At 40.2% G+C, this 22893-nt stretch overlaps 1 protein-coding gene across 5 annotated transcripts in view; it reads left to right on the forward strand.

The window, feature by feature from the left end:
- dhx15 (DEAH (Asp-Glu-Ala-His) box helicase 15) overlaps positions 1–17843 on the forward strand; it is a 31161-nt gene extending 13318 nt beyond the window's left edge. For all 5 annotated transcript variants that reach the window (XM_055051088.1, XM_055051083.1, XM_055051084.1 and 2 more), the window contains 9 exons: positions 411–578; positions 8597–8683; positions 9071–9220; positions 9654–9762; positions 13573–13764; positions 14874–14996; positions 15802–15992; positions 16590–16759; positions 17331–17843. In XM_055051088.1, coding sequence (XP_054907063.1) covers positions 411–578; positions 8597–8683; positions 9071–9220; positions 9654–9762; positions 13573–13764; positions 14874–14996; positions 15802–15992; positions 16590–16759; positions 17331–17448 — 1308 coding nt within the window. In that variant the 3' untranslated portion in view covers positions 17449–17843. The remainder of the gene's footprint in view (positions 1–410; positions 579–8596; positions 8684–9070; positions 9221–9653; positions 9763–13572; positions 13765–14873; positions 14997–15801; positions 15993–16589; positions 16760–17330) is intronic.
- Positions 17844–22893: the final 5050 nt, after the last annotated feature.

Here is a 22893-nt window from a genome sequence, read left to right on the forward strand (position 1 = left end):
TTTGCCGCTGGTTATGCATCAATGCTGCAGTCTCATATCACATTCCCCTCTACAATACTGCGCTGTGGAATAATAAACCCCGTTTGAGTGTGTCTGGCTCTGCACGTTTGTGCCTTCCGAGCGTGGTCGTCTGTGTTTTCCATGATTGCTGCATTTGACAACAGAGCCACAGGGAGCTCAGCAAAGCGTGCTGCAGTCCAAGTTTAATTTCCTCCATCAGATGGAACGATAGTTAGAACAAATGTACTGTAGCAGGGAACCACGGTTTCCCCGGCTCCATTCTTATTTCTTCCCCTCTGTCGCATCCGCCCACTTCCATTGTTAATCCAGGTGTTGCTCAGAACCTGGCTGGTTTTGTGTTTGCATATACTGGAGGTTCAGGGAACAATTGTGGTCCTTTCATCTTTCAGGAAATCGACGAAGCCTGCAAGCGAATCGAGCGTGAGGTCGACAACCTGGGGCCCCAAGTCGGCAATATGAAAATCATCCCCCTGTACTCCACCCTACCACCGCAGCAGCAGCAGAGAATCTTTGAGCCGCCTCCACCAAATGAACCAAACGGCGCCATTGGAAGAAAGGTAAGGCAGCTCCGCTGGTACAAAATTGCTTGCAGGAAGCAAGCGAGGGAGAGAGTTAGGGGAGGCCAGATGGGGGAAAATAGGAGAGCTAAAAAGGTGGAAAGTTTTTTTTTTTTCTCCCCCTCTCTTCCTTTTTTCTCAGCTTCAGCACAGAACTGACTCACGCAACATATGCTGCTTTTGTAAGCATGTGATTCTGTGCTCTAAATTATATCTGGAATATTACTCACACCCTGTGAGCCGGGGGGAAGCGCTCCATTCCTATCGTTTTATCCCTACACTCAAAAGTGTGCAAAAACTGTGTGAAGGTATGCTACGCATCTCGTTCTTTCTCATTTTATCTCACGCTCTTATTGATAGACACGAAAGAGCTCCTCCTTTTTTGTGTGCCAGTTTCTATTCAGATGGGCTCATCGCTGTAGTAGTATCTCCAGCTGCACTGTCACACTGTTGGCTTGGGATCTGAGAGAATACAAGACCATCACCAGTGCCAGAGAATGAGCAAACACTCAGCCCCAACAGCTGATAGAGGACGGTGTTGATGAATGAGTCATTGCTACAACCCTGCTAATTGAGCCAGATCAGACTGAAATGAGCAGCGAAAGTATTCATGCACTGTCAAAGTTGAGCTCATTGTGATACATCAAAAAATACTCGGCTCAGACCGGATGGCGTGACTGATAGATTGACTGAATTGATGTTGGATTTTGTGATGCTTGAAATATGAATGTTGCCCCATGCAAGTTCACTGTCAAGCCTTTGAGAAAGAAAGTTTACCTTTATCTTCAACATATGAGATTTTGCCTGGTTTTGTTTGCAAAACAGCTCTAACACAGCCAAAGTGGATGGAGAACACTTGTGAGCATCAGTTTATGAATTGACATAGATTCAGAAGTGGATTTAGATGTAATACATGACAATACTTTGATTTAAAGTATTCCACTGTAGCTCTAGCTGCTTGTTTAACATCACTATATCTGGGAGGTGAAGCTCTATCCATTCTGCAACAAGTTTTCTTCTGGGATTGCCCTTTGTTTAGCTTCATCCATCTTCCAATCAACTCTAGGAAACTCCTTTGTCCCATAGCTAATTATAAAAAACATAATTTCTCTTTTGGGATGGTATTTTTATTAAGATATGTAGTCTAAGTTTTCCACTACACTGATCTAACCTGAGCAACTTCTTCTGGCTTTCTGTCAATAATTGCTTTCTTCTTTGCATTATTCCAGAAAATTCTGCAATGTTTTTTTTTTTCATGACGTTGTGATGATTATTGAGCACAGTTCAAACTGTGATGGTCTGAAATGCGCTTGTGAGGCATTCTAAGTTTGTGATGCTGATTTATTACCTACCCTCTTCTTCAAACTTCTTAAATTTATCTCTGACTATCTTCTGTATTTTTGTGATGCTGTTCATTCACTGATGTTCTCTAACAAACCTCTGAGGGCCTCAAATAAGACCAGGATTTACACTGAGATTAGGTCACTCACAGGTCAACTCTCTTTAATTAGGCGACTTAAAAAAGCCAATTGCATTAAAAGGAGTTAACTGGGCGGAATTTTAATCCTCACCCCATTTTCTTTTTTTTGTTTTGATAAGACTTAAATGAATGGATAGATAGAAGAAAATAGGTGCACACAAACAGTATACACCTATACTGTTTTGGTATGTATGTACTTTGGTGAAAGTCATGGCTCGGTACATTAATGGTTTGTTCAAATTTGTTTGAAGAGAAACTTCTAAAAAACACAAACTGTAGCACGAAACTTGACTGTAGTTTGACTTTTTGTTTAAAATAAGAGCTAAGCAGTTATGGTGGATGGTACAGTTAGCAAATGCTGGGCCTGTGTGGTTCAAATGGTGGAGTGAAAGCACCATGTTGAGACTGTTCAAAACCCAGTGTTGGTCATTTGCTGCATATTTTTCCCTCTTTCCTGTCTGGTTACTGTTTTAATATGAACCACAAATGTCAAGAGATGCAAATGTTGTCTAAGAAGATTTTCAAAAAGATTTTGATTTTAACTTTAGTAGGTTTTTCTTCAGTATCATGGATGTCTATGTTCAGCTTGACATTGTTTCAGATGAGTAATTCAAGCTACATACTTGTTGCTTTAAAACGTTTTAGTAACAAGTTTTGGTTCAGTTCACCTTTCTTTTTCCAATGTAGCTGCATCAAAAACCTTAATTTTCCCAAACAGTGGAGTTTAGTAAGAGGTGGGAGAGGTCCTCTCACTTTTTTACTTATTAACGTTGAGGTACGACACGTTGCATTGAACACTTAATTCTACACATGAGCATTCTACACAAACATGCCTCACTTTAGCATCCTCCAATATGAGCTAGAGAGAATTGCTTGGTATGTATGTCTAGATTACGGTAATATTCCTAAAGGAGATATTATGATTGTTTCGTGAGTGTGAGTCTTTTTAACAGCACTTAAGATGTTACTTTATGTTAAATATTATTCCACATCACCATAAACCACAAATGTTCATATGAGGATGAACTGAAATCCAGTAAATAAAGTCAAGGAGTCTGAAGTTTATGCCCAGCAACCAGTTTAAACTTCAGAAGGGTACAGTTTGTCTCTTTTTTTCCCCCCCAGACTCAATTTGTCAGGGTCTCGTTGAATTGGCGAGGTGGCATCTAAAGTTGCCGTCCTTGAAGTAAATGTGCTTCTCTTCAGTGACTGACTGAGCAACTCATCAAGTGAAAAATGTAGAGATGTCATCCAAGCCAGCCCAAGAGGAAGTAGTGAAAAAGAATTAAGGTTCGCCACATCTGCTGCTACGCATGCTAACGACTGCATTAGGCACCCCTCAATTAACATAAAGCACCGGCTCGTCATTGCTCCATTTCTCTTGGAAAGCTACTCGTCTTCCATTTTTGAACAGTTTAATCATCTTAAAGCAAGGCAGGAGTTGACTAATCACTAACAGCAGCTGTAATCTCACTTAGCGCTCCAAAATTTGAAATATATTCCCTAATAAATGGGCTGTAGTTGGTTTTGGGATTTTTGTCTCATCAATGACATCTTTTAAGCCCTCTGCCTGATGTTACTTAAGATGCTGCCACGTATCCGTTTCATTGGGCTCCAAATGTGAGCGCATCACGGTGTTCTCCTCCCTTCGTCGGTGGAAGGCTTTATTTGTCAACACGGCTGTGCTTCCCAGCAGGGAACGTGAAAAATGGCCCATTTTAGCTATAGAGCATGCTCTCCTGCAGGTAATAACCCAGAAATAACATGCAGAGATGATGCTCTAATGATATTACTGATGAAGAAGCCCGGATTATCCAGTGCAGCAACAGACTGGAAGGAGCCAGCCTGCGTTCAGTGTAATGGCCCCAGCCCGGATAATCCTTCAGAATCAATGCAGTCAATGAGGCCACCCATACGATCATGAAATGTGAGAGGGTGTCATGTGCGGCATCTGCTGGAGCACCCACTGTGACCCAATACTCCAGACAGAGGCAGCCTCCGCTGGTCCATTTTTTTTGTAGACAGACGTTGAAGCATTCCTATCTCTTTGATTCCTTAGGATGGTGATGGGTGCCGGCACGGAGCATCCTTCACAGTACTCCTGTTACAGTAAAGCAAAATGAGTTCATCTATGAAGCACATTCAGAGCCTGATAGATGGTGCAAAACTGGATAAAGACATAATAGAAAGGTTTGAAGTAGGCAGTGGTTGGTGTGACATTCTCACAGTGTGATAACTAAGTTTTGTGCAATCAAAAGTTAAAAACAATGGTTTAAATCAAAAGCCTATTACCTGACCCAGCTTGACAACTGCAGTTATATTTGTCAGTGTAGTTTGTCTTTAAAGTCAAAGTTTGAAACTGGGACTGACTTCACACCCAAATAGAGCGAGTTCTGTTTGCAAGGAGACTTCAGTTCCTCTGGGATTTGCTAATTTGTTTTAATTTTTGATGATCAAACACTCAGGGAACATGCTATTAAATAAATATTGAACAGCTATGTGTGTGCCTGAAGCTTAATGAGATTCAAACTGTCAGAGGTGTTAATTATTAGTTTATACCTGCGACTGCCGTATTGGAGAGAGAATTCAAGGCTGCCTGGTGACCTCACAGGGGCGACCTTGATTTATTCGAGACTGAGAACTTGAGCAATCTGACTTCTGAGTACAAAGGGAAGAAACAATAAGACAGCCTTATCTTGTTTGTTTTAAAATACTTCCAAACAGTTAATTTAACCTTTTTTTTCTTTTTTTTGTAAGAATGAGTAAAACATTCTATCCATTTTTCACCCAGCTGATGAGGTCTGTGAAGCAACAGGTGGGGGAGGATGAGGCCAGTAAACTACAATCACATTCTCTGGTAGTAATGCACAGTGAGGTTATGACAAGCTGATATTAGCTGGTTAATTAGTGCTGAGTTGCCAGCCTTCAGTCAGCTGCTTAACAAACATGTTGTTCAGTTTTTGCCACTGTAGTTTTTAAACAGTGTCACCTAACTGAAAACAGTGTTTATTTTGTTTGTTTGTTATAATGTTTTTTAAAAGCAGATTCATAGAAATCTTCTTTTAGGCACTTTTTCTGATTTCTTATTAAAAGAACTTTAAACCATAGCAACAATATAACTTACAATTCAAGCGATTTTGAAGCCTTGGTATAACTTTGAAATGGAAATCGGCCCATTCCTTGCTTCAACGGTGTGTTTCTATGGGTCACTTGGAAAAAAAAAATGGTTCCACTAAAGCCATAAAACTGGACCAAAGTAAATGATTTACCTTTGAACTGAGCAGCTGATGTATTACTTAGTAGATAGCCTTTTTGATTTATAGCTATTAAATGTGATAATTTGTCAGGGGATGCGTTCACATCTTGACAGCCAAGAATTATGCATATAACAGCCAATTTTTATAAGTTTCTACCCAGCGTTTATTTCCATCTCTTCATTTTTCGCCTTGAATACTAAGGGGGAATGTGCCGTTCGACAGGTGAATTACTCGAGGTCAGAGGCAGAATGATAGGGGGGAAAAGGCTGTCTCTGGCATTAATAACTAAACAGTGAGGCATTCTCAGGCTGCAGAGAAATCCTCACTTAAAAGGTGGGATTTAAAAGTCTCCAAGGCTCTCGGCTTGAAGACAGCTGAAGAGGCACGGCTACAAAGGAAGTGTGTCAAGTGTGCAAAATTGGTTCTGTGGACGTGTATCAGCAAAGACTACATTTGATGTTTGGTTCTGTGCTTGCCATTTTATGATGAGGACTACCAAGAAAGTGGACGGGAACCTTTAAACGTCCACTCAGTTTTGTAATTTTATGGTCTGTTTACGTTTTGGTGCACGTTAAATGAGTAAATCGGCAACATTGTTTTTAATAAGCAGTGACACTGATGTCAGGGCGTCTTGTAAAAAGTGAAGATTTAATCGAGTTTCTTTACCCAGACCGTCTCCAGGGTTATTTATGGAGAAGATTCCCCAGCAGCATCAAAGTTTGCGTGAGAGCAGCAGAAACTGTCTCATCTTCCTTCCCTTCTCCCTCTACCCCCCGTCTGCATGCATCCCAACAGCTAACAGACTCCGGGTGATGTGACTCATTGGATAATTTTGCTTTGATTCAACTGTCATTTCCCATGCACATCTTTGCTATAAGGGACGATTGTAGATTTGAAACTGCTACATGGAACTGGTTCACAATTTTCCCACTGGTCATGTTCTTGGAACCCCAGCAGCTTTTCATCACACTGCTGTTTTTCCTTTCTTGTTCTCCTTCTCGCAACAAATACACAGCAGTAAAAAGATATTGACTGAGCACATTTCCTTCACAGCTAAACATCCAACATGCCACTGTTTACCATTAAAGCAGCAAAAGACGCTGTCTGGGTTGTGTTGTTTTTTAACGGAAGAAAGCGTATTGATGCAGCTCTGTCTTATTTGTTTTTAATACTACATTATCAAATGCAGTTGTAAGATTTTAGGTGTTAGAGTTAGGATTATGGTATTCCTTAACAAGAAAAATGATTAAATAATTAGCAATGGATGCAGATAAGTCCAGGACCCCTCCATCCATCCATTCATCTGAACACTGACCTAGATGGAAACACATGCCATAAATTACTGACAACTTCAACATTTGTACCTTAAAAAGGATTAAACATTTGCAAACACTGGATTTGAGTAAATATGGCAAGGAGAACTTGCATTGAGGTATGAAAGTATCTCTGTCTTTGTATTGATCTTCTTTACACCATTCATGCTCATGCTTCTCACTACCCTCTGTTGGATGTTTGCAGGTTTTGTATTTAAGGCCGGAGCTTAATTGTCGAAGTTATTTAACCCAAGCTGATGCAATGATTCGCTTCTCATTTCTCAGCAACCGTGTCGAAAGACACATCCTGTGGTCATTGAAAAGATGTTGATGCATTTGAGGAGGATCAATTCATTGGCATCAAGCAGAGAAAGCGATGCAGAGACCACTAAAATGGGGTTGAGAACTCGCCAGCGCATTAACCACTGGGAGGGCAGTGGAAAACCATTGTCTTTCAGGAAGAAATGCAGGTTGAAATAAAACCCTGAATCATTGTCATCACTTGAACGTTTGGTGACATCAAATCGAAGGAAAACAACAACGTAACTCAGGGCTATGTGCAGTCATGAAAGTCAGAACATTTTCACACCACTAGGTGAAGGGACCTCAAGTGATTGGAACTGAACAGCTGTGTACCCTTAAGAAACCCACTATTCAGTGGCTAACTAGAGAAAAAGGTTTCAGTTTGTAACTGAACATAGACATTGGACTCATGGAAGAAGGTCATGTGGCCTGATGAGTCCAGATTTACAACTTTTAACCTTTAAAGCCTTTTTGAGGTAGAAATATTGAATAATTTTTTTTGTGATAGCTGAATAGATTACTGATAGCTGAATAGATTACTGAAGATTACTGTTTGCTATTGGCACAAAAGAAGAGGAAATATGGCAAGTCATATTGTCATTGCAACTTTCGCCGATATTATCAGATCATAGGATTTCCTAACATCCTTTAGTAAACTCTGCTGATTTCATTATGGAAAATCATGGAGTTGAACATAAAGACTGTGTACTTGGCTTTAAAAAAAATATCTAAAAAAATGTCCAAACTAAGTTCATGGCAAAGATTTGCCTCAGCTTGACTTCAAAGTAAAGCTGTTGGTGCCAACATTGCAGAGCAGAAATGGAGAGCAAGTCATGAACAGTGAGGTAGGCACAGTTGGTGCATCCCTAGATAGCAGTGCTTCACATATCAAGAAAGAAATACTTGCTTCACACAAGTCCTCATTGTGGAGAGAAAAGGGGTATGATAAAGAAAAAAAGAATAATTGTTTGGTGCTGCATTTTAGAAAAAATTAGTTATTTTCTGTGCACCTAAAGAATTGACTTGCAAAAAGAGTTTATAGACCTAAAATCTTTTTTCACATCTTTCTTGTTGTTTAAAGCTACAGTGTATTTTATGAGCATTTTATGTGATGGTAAACACAAAGAAGTACTGCAATGGGAACAATGCTTTCATCAGTAGAGACAGGTACGCTGGTGTGGCTTGATGAAAAGATGGATGGACATAAATACTTGCCAGTCTGGGGTGAAACCCCAATAAGTCTGCAAAAAAAATTGAGACTTGGATGGAGGTTTGTCTTCCAGTAGGTATCAGAGCATATTCAGCCAAGGTGCAGATCTAATTCTAGTTGAGAGTTTGTAAAGTGATTTACCACCTTCAATCAAAAAGCACAGACATGACGAGACAAAATGTTAGGATTTTCAATGAGTACTAATTATTCTTTAACAGAGGCTTGAGTACCAAATAGATCAGTCAAAACATTCCGGTTCTTTCTCATGTTGTCTTTGGTTACAGTTTTTATGTTTGCGAATTGCAATGACATCTTAATATTCTATGACCAGCTGAAAGCAAAGCACTGTGCTGTTCGCCCGATTTCAGTCGAGCCAGATCCAACCTCTGAGATCCCATCAGTCTTTCCGGACGCCTTGGGTGGATCATTTAAATCATGTGTCCTCATGTTCACAGGTCGTTGTGTCAACAAACATCGCTGAGACGTCCCTGACCATCGACGGAGTGGTGTTTGTAATTGATCCCGGATTTGCCAAGCAAAAGGTTAGCTTCCCCTTTTCCCCCCGCAACTCCTTATCTGCTGCGATCATCTGCGTCTGTTGCCTGAGAATCCTCAGATAAACACAGCAGTGCACAACTGACAGCAGCAAAGATGGAAAAGCCTGTTATTTATTCCCCTGACATTTCACCAGCCTGAAGCCAAGTCATACACTCGGCACAAAACAAGATTATATATTCACCGTGGTGAATTGGGCGCATGTGTCACTCTGCAGCTTTTTGTCATCATCTTGTAGATGCGCTAGATGTTACTTTCTTAATTTAAAAAAAAAAAAAAACAGAAAAATAAAAGCACAACCCCAGCTTAAGCATTTCTGTTTTTCTTTTTTTCCTGTTAAATCATTTCAAGCCTTTTCTCTCTGTTCCTTTCAGGTGTACAACCCACGCATCAGAGTGGAATCCCTTTTGGTCACAGCCATCAGCAAGGCCTCGGCTCAGCAGAGAGCGGGTCGCGCTGGACGAACGCGCCCAGGAAAATGTTTCCGCTTGTACACAGAGAAAGCTTACAGGACAGAAATGCAGGTGAAAAGCGGTGTGGCTTTAAGATGACTGAAATTATATGAAATATAAACTCAAGGCAACTTCTTATATATGCCATTCTGCAATGCCTCAAGCATCTCGTATCCCCCAGGGCGACCTTATAGCTGTAGAGAATTTGCTCTCACGACTCTTAGATTTCAGGATCCTGATTCTAAATCACCTTCTTAAGATGTGTTAACAACATGGCCACAGTGAAAAATGAACTTCTAAAACCCAGTTTTCCACTTTCCTCAGGGTAATTCTATCCCATCACTCTTAGTGGCATGGAAATGTTTCTTTTTTAAATAGCCCTTCAGATGCCCTACACTCCCTATTTCTGTTTAAGCTGACATATGACTGATCCATGAGTAGATAATAATCACCGTGTCTGATTCACTTTAAATTGTTCCTTGGGCTTCCTTTCTAAATGGCACAGGACAACACATATCCAGAGATCCTGAGGTCTAATCTTGGCTCTGTGGTGCTGCAGCTAAAGAAACTGGGCATTGATGATCTGGTGCACTTTGACTTCATGGACCCTCCAGGTTAGTTTAAAGATGGCATAGATTTTTAAGCAAGAGATGCCTCAACAAATTACTTTTAAAAAATACTCCTTTCTTATTTATTTATTTTGGAAATGCTGCATAATTGAGTTGAATCCATAGATATCAGAGTTCGAGTGAAGACAGATCAAGCTAAATATAAAATTGCTGTTTAGATATTGTCCGTCCAATTTGATAAAACCGGAACAAAGAGGTAGAGAAGGATGCAATTACATACCACATTTTTCAGATGAATAAAAATAGGGTTTTTTAGGCCATGCATCCTGCTCCTTCTACTTTGTAGTTATTCACAACTTTGTTCTAATCTGTCACATTCAATCCTGATGAAAAACATTAATGTTTGTAGCGTGATCTGGCGCAATGGAAAAGGTGTAAGAATTATGAAAGCTTGAACACTCACACAGGAGCGATCGGAGCCAGCATGCTGCAGTTTTTCATTAGATTCGAGCAATATTTGTATAATACAGAGGACATCAGATACACACTTTCTTCTTCCAAGCTTTTTTAGTCACTATTTTAGATTTATTCTGCCAACTGAAAGATAAACCAGAACCAAATAGATGGAATAGGTCTCAACAAAGACAGTCCAACTGTGACGGTCGTGGTCATATTTTAGGTTTGGCAAAGTTAATCTAAAAGCATTTAACAACTTTTCAAGTTGTAGTTTTAGTTACATCTCTTTAGAAATCACTGTCAGCAATTTTCTCAGAGCAACACAGACATCAACAACTTTGATGACTGCTCCATGCTGCTTCTCTGCACATTATCATTAGCTGAACCTCTTTCCTTTGCACTTTATTGCATTCTTTAATAAACCAAGAAAGACATCTGGAGTGTATCTTAAACAGTTTGTGTCTAATTGAGGTGTCAGGTTATTGTATTTTCTAATGTATGTATTTTGAGCTCCTCCTGAAGAAACCGCCCACCTCTTCCTACCCCTAACCTTCATCTCTCCCTCCTCCCTTTTCTCGCCATAATATAGTTTTCATCTCACCTCTGAGATTAAACCCATCTCTCCCCGTCCACTGTGGCAAACGCCATTTGGAGAATGAAATTGGTTACATCAATAGCAGCACTATCACCTTAGCAATTGCCTTCCCTTTATATTCCTTCAGTGAAACGTGACTGACCTCCAACACTACGCTCACATTCCTCACAAAAACGCGCAGGTGTACATCAACATATGGGATTGGCCTTGTCGGCGGAGTCTTAACTGGGAACAGTGGGGTGAAGGAAAAGGGGGGCGGATTACCTTTTTATTTATTTGATCCACTCAGGGCAGAAGGTTTCTCCTGAAGTAGCTCCTGCACAGCCTGGTAGCAGGAGCTACTTGGGTGCAGCAAATGAAGTCTGATTTAAGTCTGAGAGTTACTAGACAGGTCTTATAACATGTATTTACAGTGGATCACTGTTTATATGCTGTGCTGAAGGTCTCTCGCTGGGAAAATAGCCAATATTGACTGAAGGAATTGATAAATATACTGCATAAACCTTTAGAGATGGAGCTTTTTTGTCTGTAACTGTTTTTTTTATCAATAATTTTGGTATGTTTTAGTAATGTTTGAAAAGTAATTTCTGAATTTGAGTTTTGGTATTTTTATCATTTAAGACAGAAAAGTCACTGGTTTATCTTGTTTTTCTTTCAACAGGAAAGAAAGGAAAGTCCTTCTCTTTCCTTCATAAATTCCTTCAAAGCTGGAGCAACATATGAATTTCACATTGTTAAGGTACAGCTCAAGTTTGAGTTAATAAATAATGGTGTCAATCAAAAAGAATCCATGACTTGATCGGGCAGAATTTCTGGTGGCATTTTAAAATTGAACAAATTTGGCTTCTTTTTCATATTCTTTACACTACGGGTGGGCAATATGGACTGAGAATTTGCTCACAATATTTTGTGGTACTATTGTGATAACTATAAAAAATAAAATACTTAGGTAACATATTTTCAAATTTGCTGACACCTATTGACTCTCTCATGGAACAAAGTGTGGGGAAAATTGTAAAAAATAAAGTTTTTGGTATTACCAGTTTTATGTTTTATTTATAATTAAAACTGATCAATTACTGATGATAAATGAAAATTTCTATCCTGATAAGAAAAATTTCACAATAAGTGATAAATAATGCAATAAATGGCCACCACTTCTGTGCACACGTAGATTTCTGTGGACTTGCGTAGGATTTTTGCTAATCTGCCAAAAAGTTCAGTTTTGGTCTCATAAGAGAATCGTGTTCTTCCATGTGTTTGCTGTGTTGTCACTAAAGTTTCTTATGACAGATTTTTATTTCAAAAGCGGTTCTGTTCTTTGTTCTCCCAGCACTTTGCTGGGCCAAATTCATTTTCCTGGTGACATTTCCAAAAAGCGCCTTTCAAAACCGATGTGGTTCAGTGTACCTTTAGCCTTTTGCCTCATTGATTTTAACCTGGGTTAATACATCGGATTCTTGTGTGTCGAGCCAGTCGATGTTTGTTTTCTGATGAGTTGCGTTACATTTAGATTGAATTTCCACGCTGGTTCCTTCTTGCTAGCTGTACTTAGAAATCGGATTTTCACCTTTTGTTCAGCCCAACACAAGCCATCAGAATGGTAAGTAATCTGGCCGACATTCACCGTTTGGAGGAGGAAAAAAAAAAAGTAAAAAGTAGCTTTGATAGACTAAATCAATATTTGTTAATCATAAAGAACCCCACCTCCCTGCTGTTTGAAATTGAATTTTTTTTAGAAGCACTTGAGAGAAATGAAAGTGAGCAAACACCAGAGTCGGTGTTTGAAGCTAATTTTCAGTTAACATGCAACTGGTCATTAGGCGTCGGCTCCGAGAAGCCAAAGGTCAATAATTGCATCTGGAGGAAAAATCTTTTAACCAAGCGGTGGAAGCCTTTTGTGTTTAAGCATTAAGTAGAAAGTTCCCCTGTAATTACATTAGTTGTTTGGGATTGCCAGAGTGTAGGATGAAAAATGAGCTCTGCCATGATTGCTTCTCTGCAATGCCGCTGTCGAACGTAACTCTGGCCATCACATAACAGGAACCATCTCATTCTGATTCCCCTCATGCATCTGGCTGCCAAATCTGCCAACTGCTTCCATTTTAGTGTTTGTTTCGTTTCTTAAAAGGCATTTGTCTTCTATTAGAGCTCAAAGTACAACAGGTGATGGAAGTGTTTTCTCTGCTCCCGGTCCTTTGAGGGCCAGGTTTATTCCTTCAAAAATGCACTCTACTTCTCCAGACACTGACAGATGGGTCTTTTGATTTAAAAGTTGAATAAAAACAATGAAACTTTATTCACTGATTCACATTATAAACTACATAGTCAGGACTGATAGAATAATATAAAAAACACAAGCTATAACCTAGCTTACATACAGACAAAACAGTTGGGAGAAGGGGATTTCTGAGTGGCAATAATAACGCCATCCAGATGTAGCATTAAATAAAGCTTACATTTTTTTTGTTTAATTGGACTGAAAACCACACACACAAATATAACAGTTTCTATAGTTAACACTCGATAAAACAAATGCATGTCATGACATTTGAACATTTAGAAAGAAACATATTTTAGCTTCCATATGTTGGCAAAAAGGACAGTCGGAGCTTGTACTCGTGATAGTTTTAATAATATCTGACGTATTTTTGTTTGAAAGTCAATTCGAATTGTACTCTTCAAGCAACGCTGCTATAAAAGAATGACAGTTTTGCAAATTGTCTGCATCTGCCACCTGTGTGTTTCCGCCTGTGGGGTTGGAGCACTTTAACAGCCCGTCGCTCCCACTCTGTCCTCCCCAGCCCCAGAGACCCTGATGCGAGCCCTAGAGCTGCTGAACTACCTGGCAGCGCTCAACGACAACGGTGACCTGACCGAGCTGGGCTCCATGATGGCGGAGTTCCCCCTGGACCCGCAGCTCGCCAAGATGGTCATCGCCAGCTGCGAATTCAACTGTTCCAATGAGATCCTCTCCGTCACCGCCATGCTGTCAGGTAATGCTCAGAGCTGGCCCGTTGTGTGAGGCTGGACTGACCCGAGAGCTCAAAGAACATGTGCAGGGCTGCTTTCAGGTCCAGATTCACAAACAGTGATAAACATTGATACCAAGACTGGAACTGGTCACCAGCTAATGTTTACCTCGCCTATAGAAATATAAGTTATTGGACTCGTTAAGCAGGAGGCAAATTCATTCAATGCTATTATTATGTCCCCCTCACATTGTAGTTCTTAAAAAGAAGCTCTCAAAAATTGGCAATTTTTGGTCAAAGCTTTGCAAAAACCCAAAAATGAAAACATTTGGATTGTTTCAACTCCACTTCCTAGTTGTTTAAGGCCACTTAGAATACATGTCATGTGTGCCTTCAGAACTTAACTACAAGGCAAGTGGAGTAAAAAGTCAGTAGTGTCAGCTGTTTGTGAGAAAGAAGGGTGGTGTGGGGGGAGAAATAAATGTCTGTACAAAATGTATAGGTGTAGCTGGAGCAGCACTAGCACGCTACGGCAGTAATTGCACTTCGGGCTTGCCAAAGCAGAATGCTGCTCATTGAGATGAATCTTGACGCCTTTGAAGGGAGTGTGAGGGTCTTTGAGAGCGGGGAAATGGATTTAACTAGCTGTTTGGACGTGGTGTGCACTTAAAGCAGCTGTTTCAGGATGGAAGGTTTTTGCTGAGTTCATTAAAGCAAGCAGCAGAAGCTCACCTGAGAACGCCGCCGCCACAGCAACCAACCGTGAGGCTCAATAAACACAGCTTTTATCCATTAAAGGCACAATCAAGCACGTTCGATGTTAAGCAGGCCAGGAGCAAATTGACAGAGGGTAAAGGGCAGAACCAGACAGCCTCACTGAATCAGTTCTGTTGGATTGTGCACTTGTTTGGACTGGTTGCCAGATGTTAGCTGTAAATCATCTAAAACCAGGCTACTGTAGAGGAGGATGAAGAATCCCATCATCCTTCCTTCTCTTAGACCCTCCTCTCCTTTTCACACGTAAACTCTTGGCAATGCACTGTGCCTCGTTTGAGGCCTTGTTCTTCCCTCTGTTGGATTTGCTTACCTTATCCCTGTGGGCGGCTGGGGGGCCCCATACCAACCTTGTTTAGTCCCACAGTGCTTCGTTCGACCCGCGGATGCCAAAAAGGTGGCTGATGATGCCAAGATGCGCTTTGCCCACATCGACGGAGACCACATGACGTTACTCAACGTCTACCATGCCTTCAAGCAGAGTAAGTTATCTATTCATTATTCTATGTTACACTAGTTTGCATGTGGATGCATCATATTATTGAAAAGTTTGCAAAGTTACGTTGTAGGGTTACCAAATGGATCAGAGGTTGGTCAGTGTCATTGTCCCCCTGTTCGATTCCTGGGCCATTTACTGTGTCTTCTCTCTCTTCCCTTCTTTCTGTCTAGTTACTAATTAATTAATCCACACAAAACTTTAAAAATCACATTATATAAATTAATTATATATAAGCTGATGTTTTTAAGACTCTATCTGTATGTTGTGATGATTTTCATCTTCCTGCTAATGAAAACATAACATTTTAGATCAGACCAATTTTAATTAGTATGTTTAATACTTATTTAAAGGTTGCCAATTTCAAACGTTCCTTTAATCTGACAAACAAAACTCATTAAAATGCATATTCTAATTTATTTTAGAATGGCTCTGCATATTTGAGTAAAAACTTATCAACAAACTGTGATCCTTTAGTCAGCGATAGTCTTTAAATAAATGGATGATATTGCCCATATCGGTGAGTGGCCATTTTGATAAACACGAAGAAAATGAAGATGTTACCTGCAATATGTTTCCACAATAAGTGATAACTGTTGTCCAGTCGGCAGACATTTGTTTTAAAACTATCATCTGGTATTCACATTTTGAGGAGAGTTTGAGGTTTTAATAACATGCAAGTTAGAGATACAAAATAATTCAAATAATTGAACTGCAGATTAAGTTCTCAGTAATATTCAAATTAACCTGCTTAATGCTTCTCCAAATCCCTCTCTGTCACTTTGTCACAGACCACGAGTCCACCCAGTGGTGCCACGATAACTTTGTAAACTACCGCTCGCTGATGTCAGCAGACAACGTTCGGCAGCAGCTGTCAAGGATCATGGATCGCTTCAACCTGCCAAGAAACAGCGGCGATTTCAACAGCAGAGACTATTATCTCAACGTCCGACAAGCGCTGGTCACTGGCTTTTTCATGCAGGTGAGCGATCAGTCTGGTGGAGCTACGCTCGTATTTAAACTAAAAGGTTGATCCTTCGAAAAACAGGTTTCGCATATTTGCAGAACGCTCGTTGAAAACAGCGTGGAGCTTACGGTCACACACACATTTAGTGACGTTTTGTTTTAACCACATAACAAGAAATCCCATTAATTTGTCTCTTACTCAGGGATACAAATGGTGGCTTTGCAAGAAGCCATTTTCAGGGCCACCTGAAACAAGCAACCTGACAAGTTGAATTATGGTTCTAATATTGAAATATTTGTCAACATTAACCTTTATCTCGGAGACAAATTTGCAGCTCATGTTCAAGGGTTCACAGTGTTTGGTTATCACATCTTTGTTTGGAAAGGCCTTTATTGAGACTGATTGCCTTGTCTAATCACGACCGCCACAGAGTAACGACCAAGTGACTACAGGGTGGGTGGTGGTGGGGGGGATTAGTCGTTTTAGGGCTTGAAAATAGGTTTCAAGTACTTGCTCTTTTTTCAGCCATGTGGATCAACAATAAAGAAATGTTAAAAAGCTTATTTCAATTTGTTTGGATGTTTCCTTCATAATTGTCTGTTCTGTAAATAGGTTGCTCACCTTGAGCGCACCGGCCATTACCTGACGGCAAAGGATAACCAGCTAGTGCAGCTGCACCCCTCCACTGTGCTGGGCCACAAACCTGAGTGGGTTCTCTACAACGAGTTCGTCCTCACCACCAAAAACTACATCCGGACGTGCACAGACGTCAAGCCGGAGTGGTGAGTTTCAGATTGCTTGTAAATATGTTCTGTTCTGTTCATGTATGAAATGAGAGGAAATAAAGTTAAACATTTTGCAAATATTACATTCATTGTGATTAATCGTAATGTTGTAGTGTTATTAATGTGATATAAAAACATTTTTAATCTATTGACAGCACCAGATAAAAAATAGACTTGAATTCTTGCTTGTAAATTGAAGTATGAAGTTGTGGCATTGAAAAATTTGAAATCCTTGTATCATTTTCATCCTATCTCACATTATCGATAAGAATAAGTTTGCAAGGTGCTGTATGCTTTATAAATGAAAAAAACAATTGAAAAATATGACAACAAACGTGATTCAAACTAACAAGCCAGTCACACCGGTGCATCATTCTGAGCTAACCTGAAACAATCCTTTTAGCTGTTTCTGTTTCCCCTGTGTGACCTCGTACAATTATGTTCCAAATTTGTTGTGCTTGCTCCAGCAGTCGCCTCGTGAATATGGAAGAACATTTTTATTTTTTTTCTTCCCCACAAGAAAACACGGGAGACAATTTTGTGACTGTTGACTTACCTTCTTTTCCAGGCTGGTGAAAATTGCCCCGCAGTACTACGAGATGAGTAACTTCCCTCAGTGTGAAGCAAAAAGACAGTTGGAGCATATTATTGCAAAACTCTCATCCAAGGAATACACTCAGTACTAAGAAGGCCTGCGAGTGCTGCGGCAGTACAAAGTGTAAATATGAACTCGTTTCAGTGTTCTTTGTCTTTTTAATTCCCACGAAGGACACAGTGTGACTGTTTTTTTTTTTTCCTTCACTGCACCAAATGCTTTCTCATGATTCATAAACTGTGGGCTACATTTACTGGACCTTTTTTAAGCATCATTGCAAACAGGCTAAATAGGCTTAGAAATATCTTATCAGAAAATGAACAATTCTGTCACTTGATGTAAATTTCAACACTCCATTGTTTATTGCTACTTTAACGGCATTAATGTATTAAGAGTGGCTTTTGATCAGATGTAATTAAACAGCATTTTGATGTAATGTTCATCTCACTTCCCATCAGCTGTTCAGTTGAATAAAAAATGCATTTGTAATAACTCTTTCTCTCTGTCATCATTACAATTAAAGCATAATCTGCACATGAACTTCTCATTCGCTCACTCAGATCATTCACTTCCCGACCTGCGAAATCCAGCCCGTTTCTCCTGCCTCTTTAGGGACGTTAAATCTTCTTACTGGGGTATTGATAGCTCGAGAAACAGTTGGAGTTGAGGAGGAATGTTAATTACAAATGTTTCAGAAGAAGATCATTGTGAAAATCCCTGCTGTGCCAGATCCTGTTCTGGCTGCACTGCTTTGGGCCGGCGCCTCGTGGATGTGGAAGGTAAAGGCGTGGGCTTGAGAGAATCATAATTTCCTCTGCTATTCAGGGAAAAAAATATAGTCGTTAGTAGTGAAAGTTGGATGTTTGTTGCCGTCTCTAACAAATGGAAAACCTCATGTGTCTATAAATTAGTCAGAATTGAATGTTCTGGCAGCTTTAGGAAGATCATGTATTTTATTGAGTTTATCAGGAGTTTAGACGAGGAAATCTTGTCGACACTGGTTTCGCCAAGCTCTTGTCTGACTGTTCATAAATAAGTTTAACAAGATGCATGGAGTTTGATTGAAACATTTTCCAAGTCTGGATGACTGGGTAAAAAAAAAAACAAAGATTAATTTTCAGACATTCCTTATCCTAGTCACTGAAACTTGCACCATCCTTCCATTCTTTTTTCATCCATCCATTATGTTCTTTTATTCATTCCGTCTTCCTGTCAGACCTCAACTAATATCTGCTGCAAATTTATGACAACATTTTATGTTTGTGCTTTAAAAATTGGTCAAAGGAATTACAAACCTGAGAATTTGAAGAAATATGGTATGAAGAATTTGATTTGGGAGTGTAATAGTATTCTGCAATGTAGTTTAAGTCCTTTACTCCAAAGAATAATATCTGAAAGATATTTTGTTTTGAATTCATAATACAGCCAAATGCAGTTAGAATGTAATCTGTGATATCTTCTTTTAAAAAGGTATTTTACTCTTTCTGTTTTTACATCAACTGTTCACTGATGAACTAAAAATAGAGCCAGCAATGAACAAGTAAGCAGTTTTACAACATCTCCGTAGCGTGTGGATGCAGGCAGGCGGAGATACCAGACCTGCATTGGGACTGTTTTTTTTAATTAAGCCTGCAGATTCCGTAATATGCCACGTCAGGAAATAAGCACGTGTGCTCCAATGTTTTTGACGATCGGGGAAACGAGTTTCTGAGTGGTTGGCCTTTTGCTCGGGAACACACAGAGCGACACAAAAAGTCTCCGTCTGACTAATCAGGCCAATAGAAAAGCCATTAGACTGAGCTGATCTGGAAATTATATGGGATTGATCCTGAGGTAAGAACAGTTTTTCATGCTCGGTACTTCCGATTGATTCACGCTGCCATAATTACAAATGAAAATCATTACGTCTCCAAGCTGTATTTTCTCCAGTGTCTGATGTGAGTGCCGTGATGATGGTCTAGTATGAATGAGTATACTCAGACATCCTTGTCAACACCTATTAATACTGGCTAATTAATATTAATAAAATGGCATTTGCATGTATTTCTTTCAAAGCTATTAAAAGTGTGAAGGTTATTCGAGGCCAATGATCTAATTTATTTGACCCTACAGCTGATCCAGATCAATGCTCGCAGTCCTAGCTGCAGACTAGAGACAGCTTTTTGTGTTGGATTTTGATAGCACAGTCAGTGCTTTGCCAAAGTATTAAAAAAAACCCAGACCTTTAAAGCATTTGATGTCAGATAGACACAAGTTAGTGCAAACTTCTAAAAGGAAAGGAGAAGGAAACATACTCTTCAAAATCTTCTACAATTATTCTAGGGATGGAGGTATCTGCTTTGTATTCAGCCCCGCGGGTTAATACTTTGAGAATCACGTTTCATGGCAATCTCAGCAGCAAGTACTCCGGAGAGTCACTCTATGAGCTTTTGACTTCAAAATAGTAACATTTTTACCAACTTTTCTGTGAGGTAGTATTTGAAGTGTTGCCTCAGATTTATTTGAATTTAGGTCTGGACTTAGAATGAAGTATTCTTCCCATTTTAGCGCTAGCTCAATGGTTTTGGTTATTAACGTACAAGAAAGGGATCTTCCACCACAAAGTAGTTTTTCTGCAATCTCTAACACAGAACCTCCCTTCCAGATCTCTGTGCCGCTCTGCCAGGGTAACCATAGGTCTCTAGTTGTTTCTCTGATTGATCCTCTCCCTGCCTGGTATGTCAGTTAAGGTGGATGACCATATGTTGGTTGGTTTCCAGTTATCCCAAAGTCTTTCCATCCTCAAATAATGAATCAAACATGATTGGTGAGATGTTGAAAGCTTGGGATATTGTTTTATTACCCAAGTCTACTTTAAGTTTCTCCACAACTTTATCCTTTATCCAACTATATGTGTTGTACTTTAGAAAAAAAAAAAGTACAAACAAAAACCGTATACTTTTCATTTAAGTCCAAAAGTACGCAACGCTTTTGGTTGGTACGTACTTTTGGCATAGCGTCCCAAAAAGACAGGTTGCATGGGGTTTCCATACTCTTGCAAGGTGCTGTAACTCACCAAAAGTCGCAAACACAAACAAAAAGAAACAAGAAAAACAGCAAGGCAGGTAGTGTTCGGCGTCATTCCAAACAGCGTGAATCACCAGCTCGCTGCAGCTCAATCTCCTGCCACCCACAGAGTCCTGGATGGTGCCTCATCATCATTTGAGACCGTGGGGTAGAGAAAGTTTATTGCAAAACACCTCAGCATTTCAGGAAATCCATCCACCCACTCATTCCTCCTCTTTCTTCTCTTCTATCTCCTCCTCCCCCACCCATCCCACGCCGGTCCTTCACCCCCAAACAGCACCACGACAGGTGTCTTATCTCCATCGCGCAGCACAAGCACAGCCAATCTTCCAGGAAGACGGCGGCTGGAATGTGACAAATCCATCTGTCCTGGTTTGAATTTGTATGCTAATTTGAAGTAATAGCCCCTTTGGTGACAGTGCAAGGGAACAATTCAATCACGCCATCTATGACAGTTGCGTCCCGGGCCTTCTCTGTGATATGGGAGTATATGCACGCAGTGTCTGCGTTAGGCTTGATAGATTGGTTATGTAGGTGCGAGATGGCATGTAGACTGCATGTTTAAAACCGGCTGCCGGTCGGAGATGAATCACGCAACGACTAAAGGCACCTGTGCAAAAATGAGCAGCTACTTCCGTCTGGAGAAAAGGAAAAAAAGGGAAACAATGTTTGATTTGAAGCTATTTATTTCCGAGCTAATCTTCCGGATTGGCAGCCATGCTTAGCCCTCATTCTCATTACAACTTTACTGCCGCTGCCACCCTCCTGAAATACGTGCGAATGGTAGCGGTGCCCCCACAAAAAGATCACGCCAGCACAATTGTTACACTGTCGAGCTGAATTATCTCTCGCTGTTGATTTGATTCAGAGGGAAGCTTTTAAGTGTCACCGGGCAGAAGAGGGGAACAGGCTAAAGAAGGAACTAAGAAGATACAAGAAAAAAAAGGGTGCAAGCACATTTGTGGTTTTATGCAATCTTTAAATTAATCTGCAGCTCGGGAAAGATTATGGTTGATGGTGACAGATAAGGCTGAAGAAGAAGCCTCTCTACATTCTTGATTCAATCATTCCTTTTCTTTTCCTCTCAAAATGCATTTTATTACAATATGACACATAATAATCATCAGAGCTGTCAGTGAAAGATCAAAATCTCCCTAAACTCTTTATTTTTGAATGCACAGGGATGTATTTTAGCACAATTCATAGCTCCGACACTCTTAGCAGGCCTCATGAGAACCGGCGCGATTAGATGCGTAAGCTTGGCCATGATGAGAGGCATATTCCCCGTCTTACCTAGAATCTCTGCCGCTGCGGGGAAAACCCAGACAATTTCTGGATCCAGCTCAGTGCCCGTTGACCAGGCTTCAAACGGGTGCCGATCGTGCACGGAGAACACATTCGATCAAACCAGGAGGGCAGCAGACGTGACGGATGAGTCGACAAGACTCGCCCATCTCACTGCAGGGGCTTGCATCAAGATAAATAGCGTTGGTGAAAGACAGTTCTCCAAATGAGGCCTGTTAGCAGCAATTGTGCTAAACAGCTTGGAGAAAATGAAGGATTCTCTGCGGTCAGCAAGGCTGCATGAGGAGAACAAGGAATTCCATCATGGGTTGGTTTAATTCAGAAGAAAAAGAAACACTCTTCCTTTAAAGACGTTCTGCTTTGCTTATAGATCTTTGGGTTTTTGTGTTCTATTTTACAGCTGAAACTGTATTTACGTTTTGCTAGTTTGTTCCTCATGTACATTTTTAAATAGAATAGTTTTTTTTCCCCTTTTTCTTTTTTTTGGTTACGCACCCAGGATTTCTTATACCTTAGCGTACGAAACCAATGCAACATAATGCAATGCGATACAATAAGCACGTTATCTTGCATCACAGCAGGTTTATTTACACACACACACACGCACGCACGCACGCGCACACACACACACACACACACACACACACACACACACACACACACACAGGTCGAAGCTGAATTACACATTACAGGATGAGCAGATAATGGAGTTCTACTCTGGACAGTGATCCCAGGTAGAGCAGCATGTGCACAAAACAATGGCTGAAAAAGAAAATAATCCATGTGCTTCAAAAAGTCCAGACCTCCACTTGACTGAAATGCTGTGGTGGGTCCATAAGAGAGCTGTAAACCAAACTTAATGAACAGAGGGACTGTTGTAAAGAACAAGACCTGGCAATAGACGCTGAAAGTGGTTCAGTCATGGGATGTTTGGCAAATTGTTCAAAGTTAAATATTTTAACAAATTATAACTATAATTAAATATTTTATGTGATTTTCTCTGAAGTTACATTTAAAATATTTTAGAACCGGGAAAGGAAAGTGTCATGTTCAATGCATAAAACTGAACAACTATAAGAAGGTGTACTTTCTTTGTAGCATCACTGTATTTTAAATACAGATCTGAGACCACTGTGGTTTCAACTGTTTCCAAGCACTGTGCCCA

The sequence above is a fragment of the Poeciliopsis prolifica genome, unplaced genomic scaffold (genome assembly GCF_027474105.1).
Source record: "Poeciliopsis prolifica strain line A6 unplaced genomic scaffold, Auburn_PproV2 SCAFFOLD032, whole genome shotgun sequence".
NCBI lineage: Eukaryota > Metazoa > Chordata > Actinopteri > Cyprinodontiformes > Poeciliidae > Poeciliopsis > Poeciliopsis prolifica.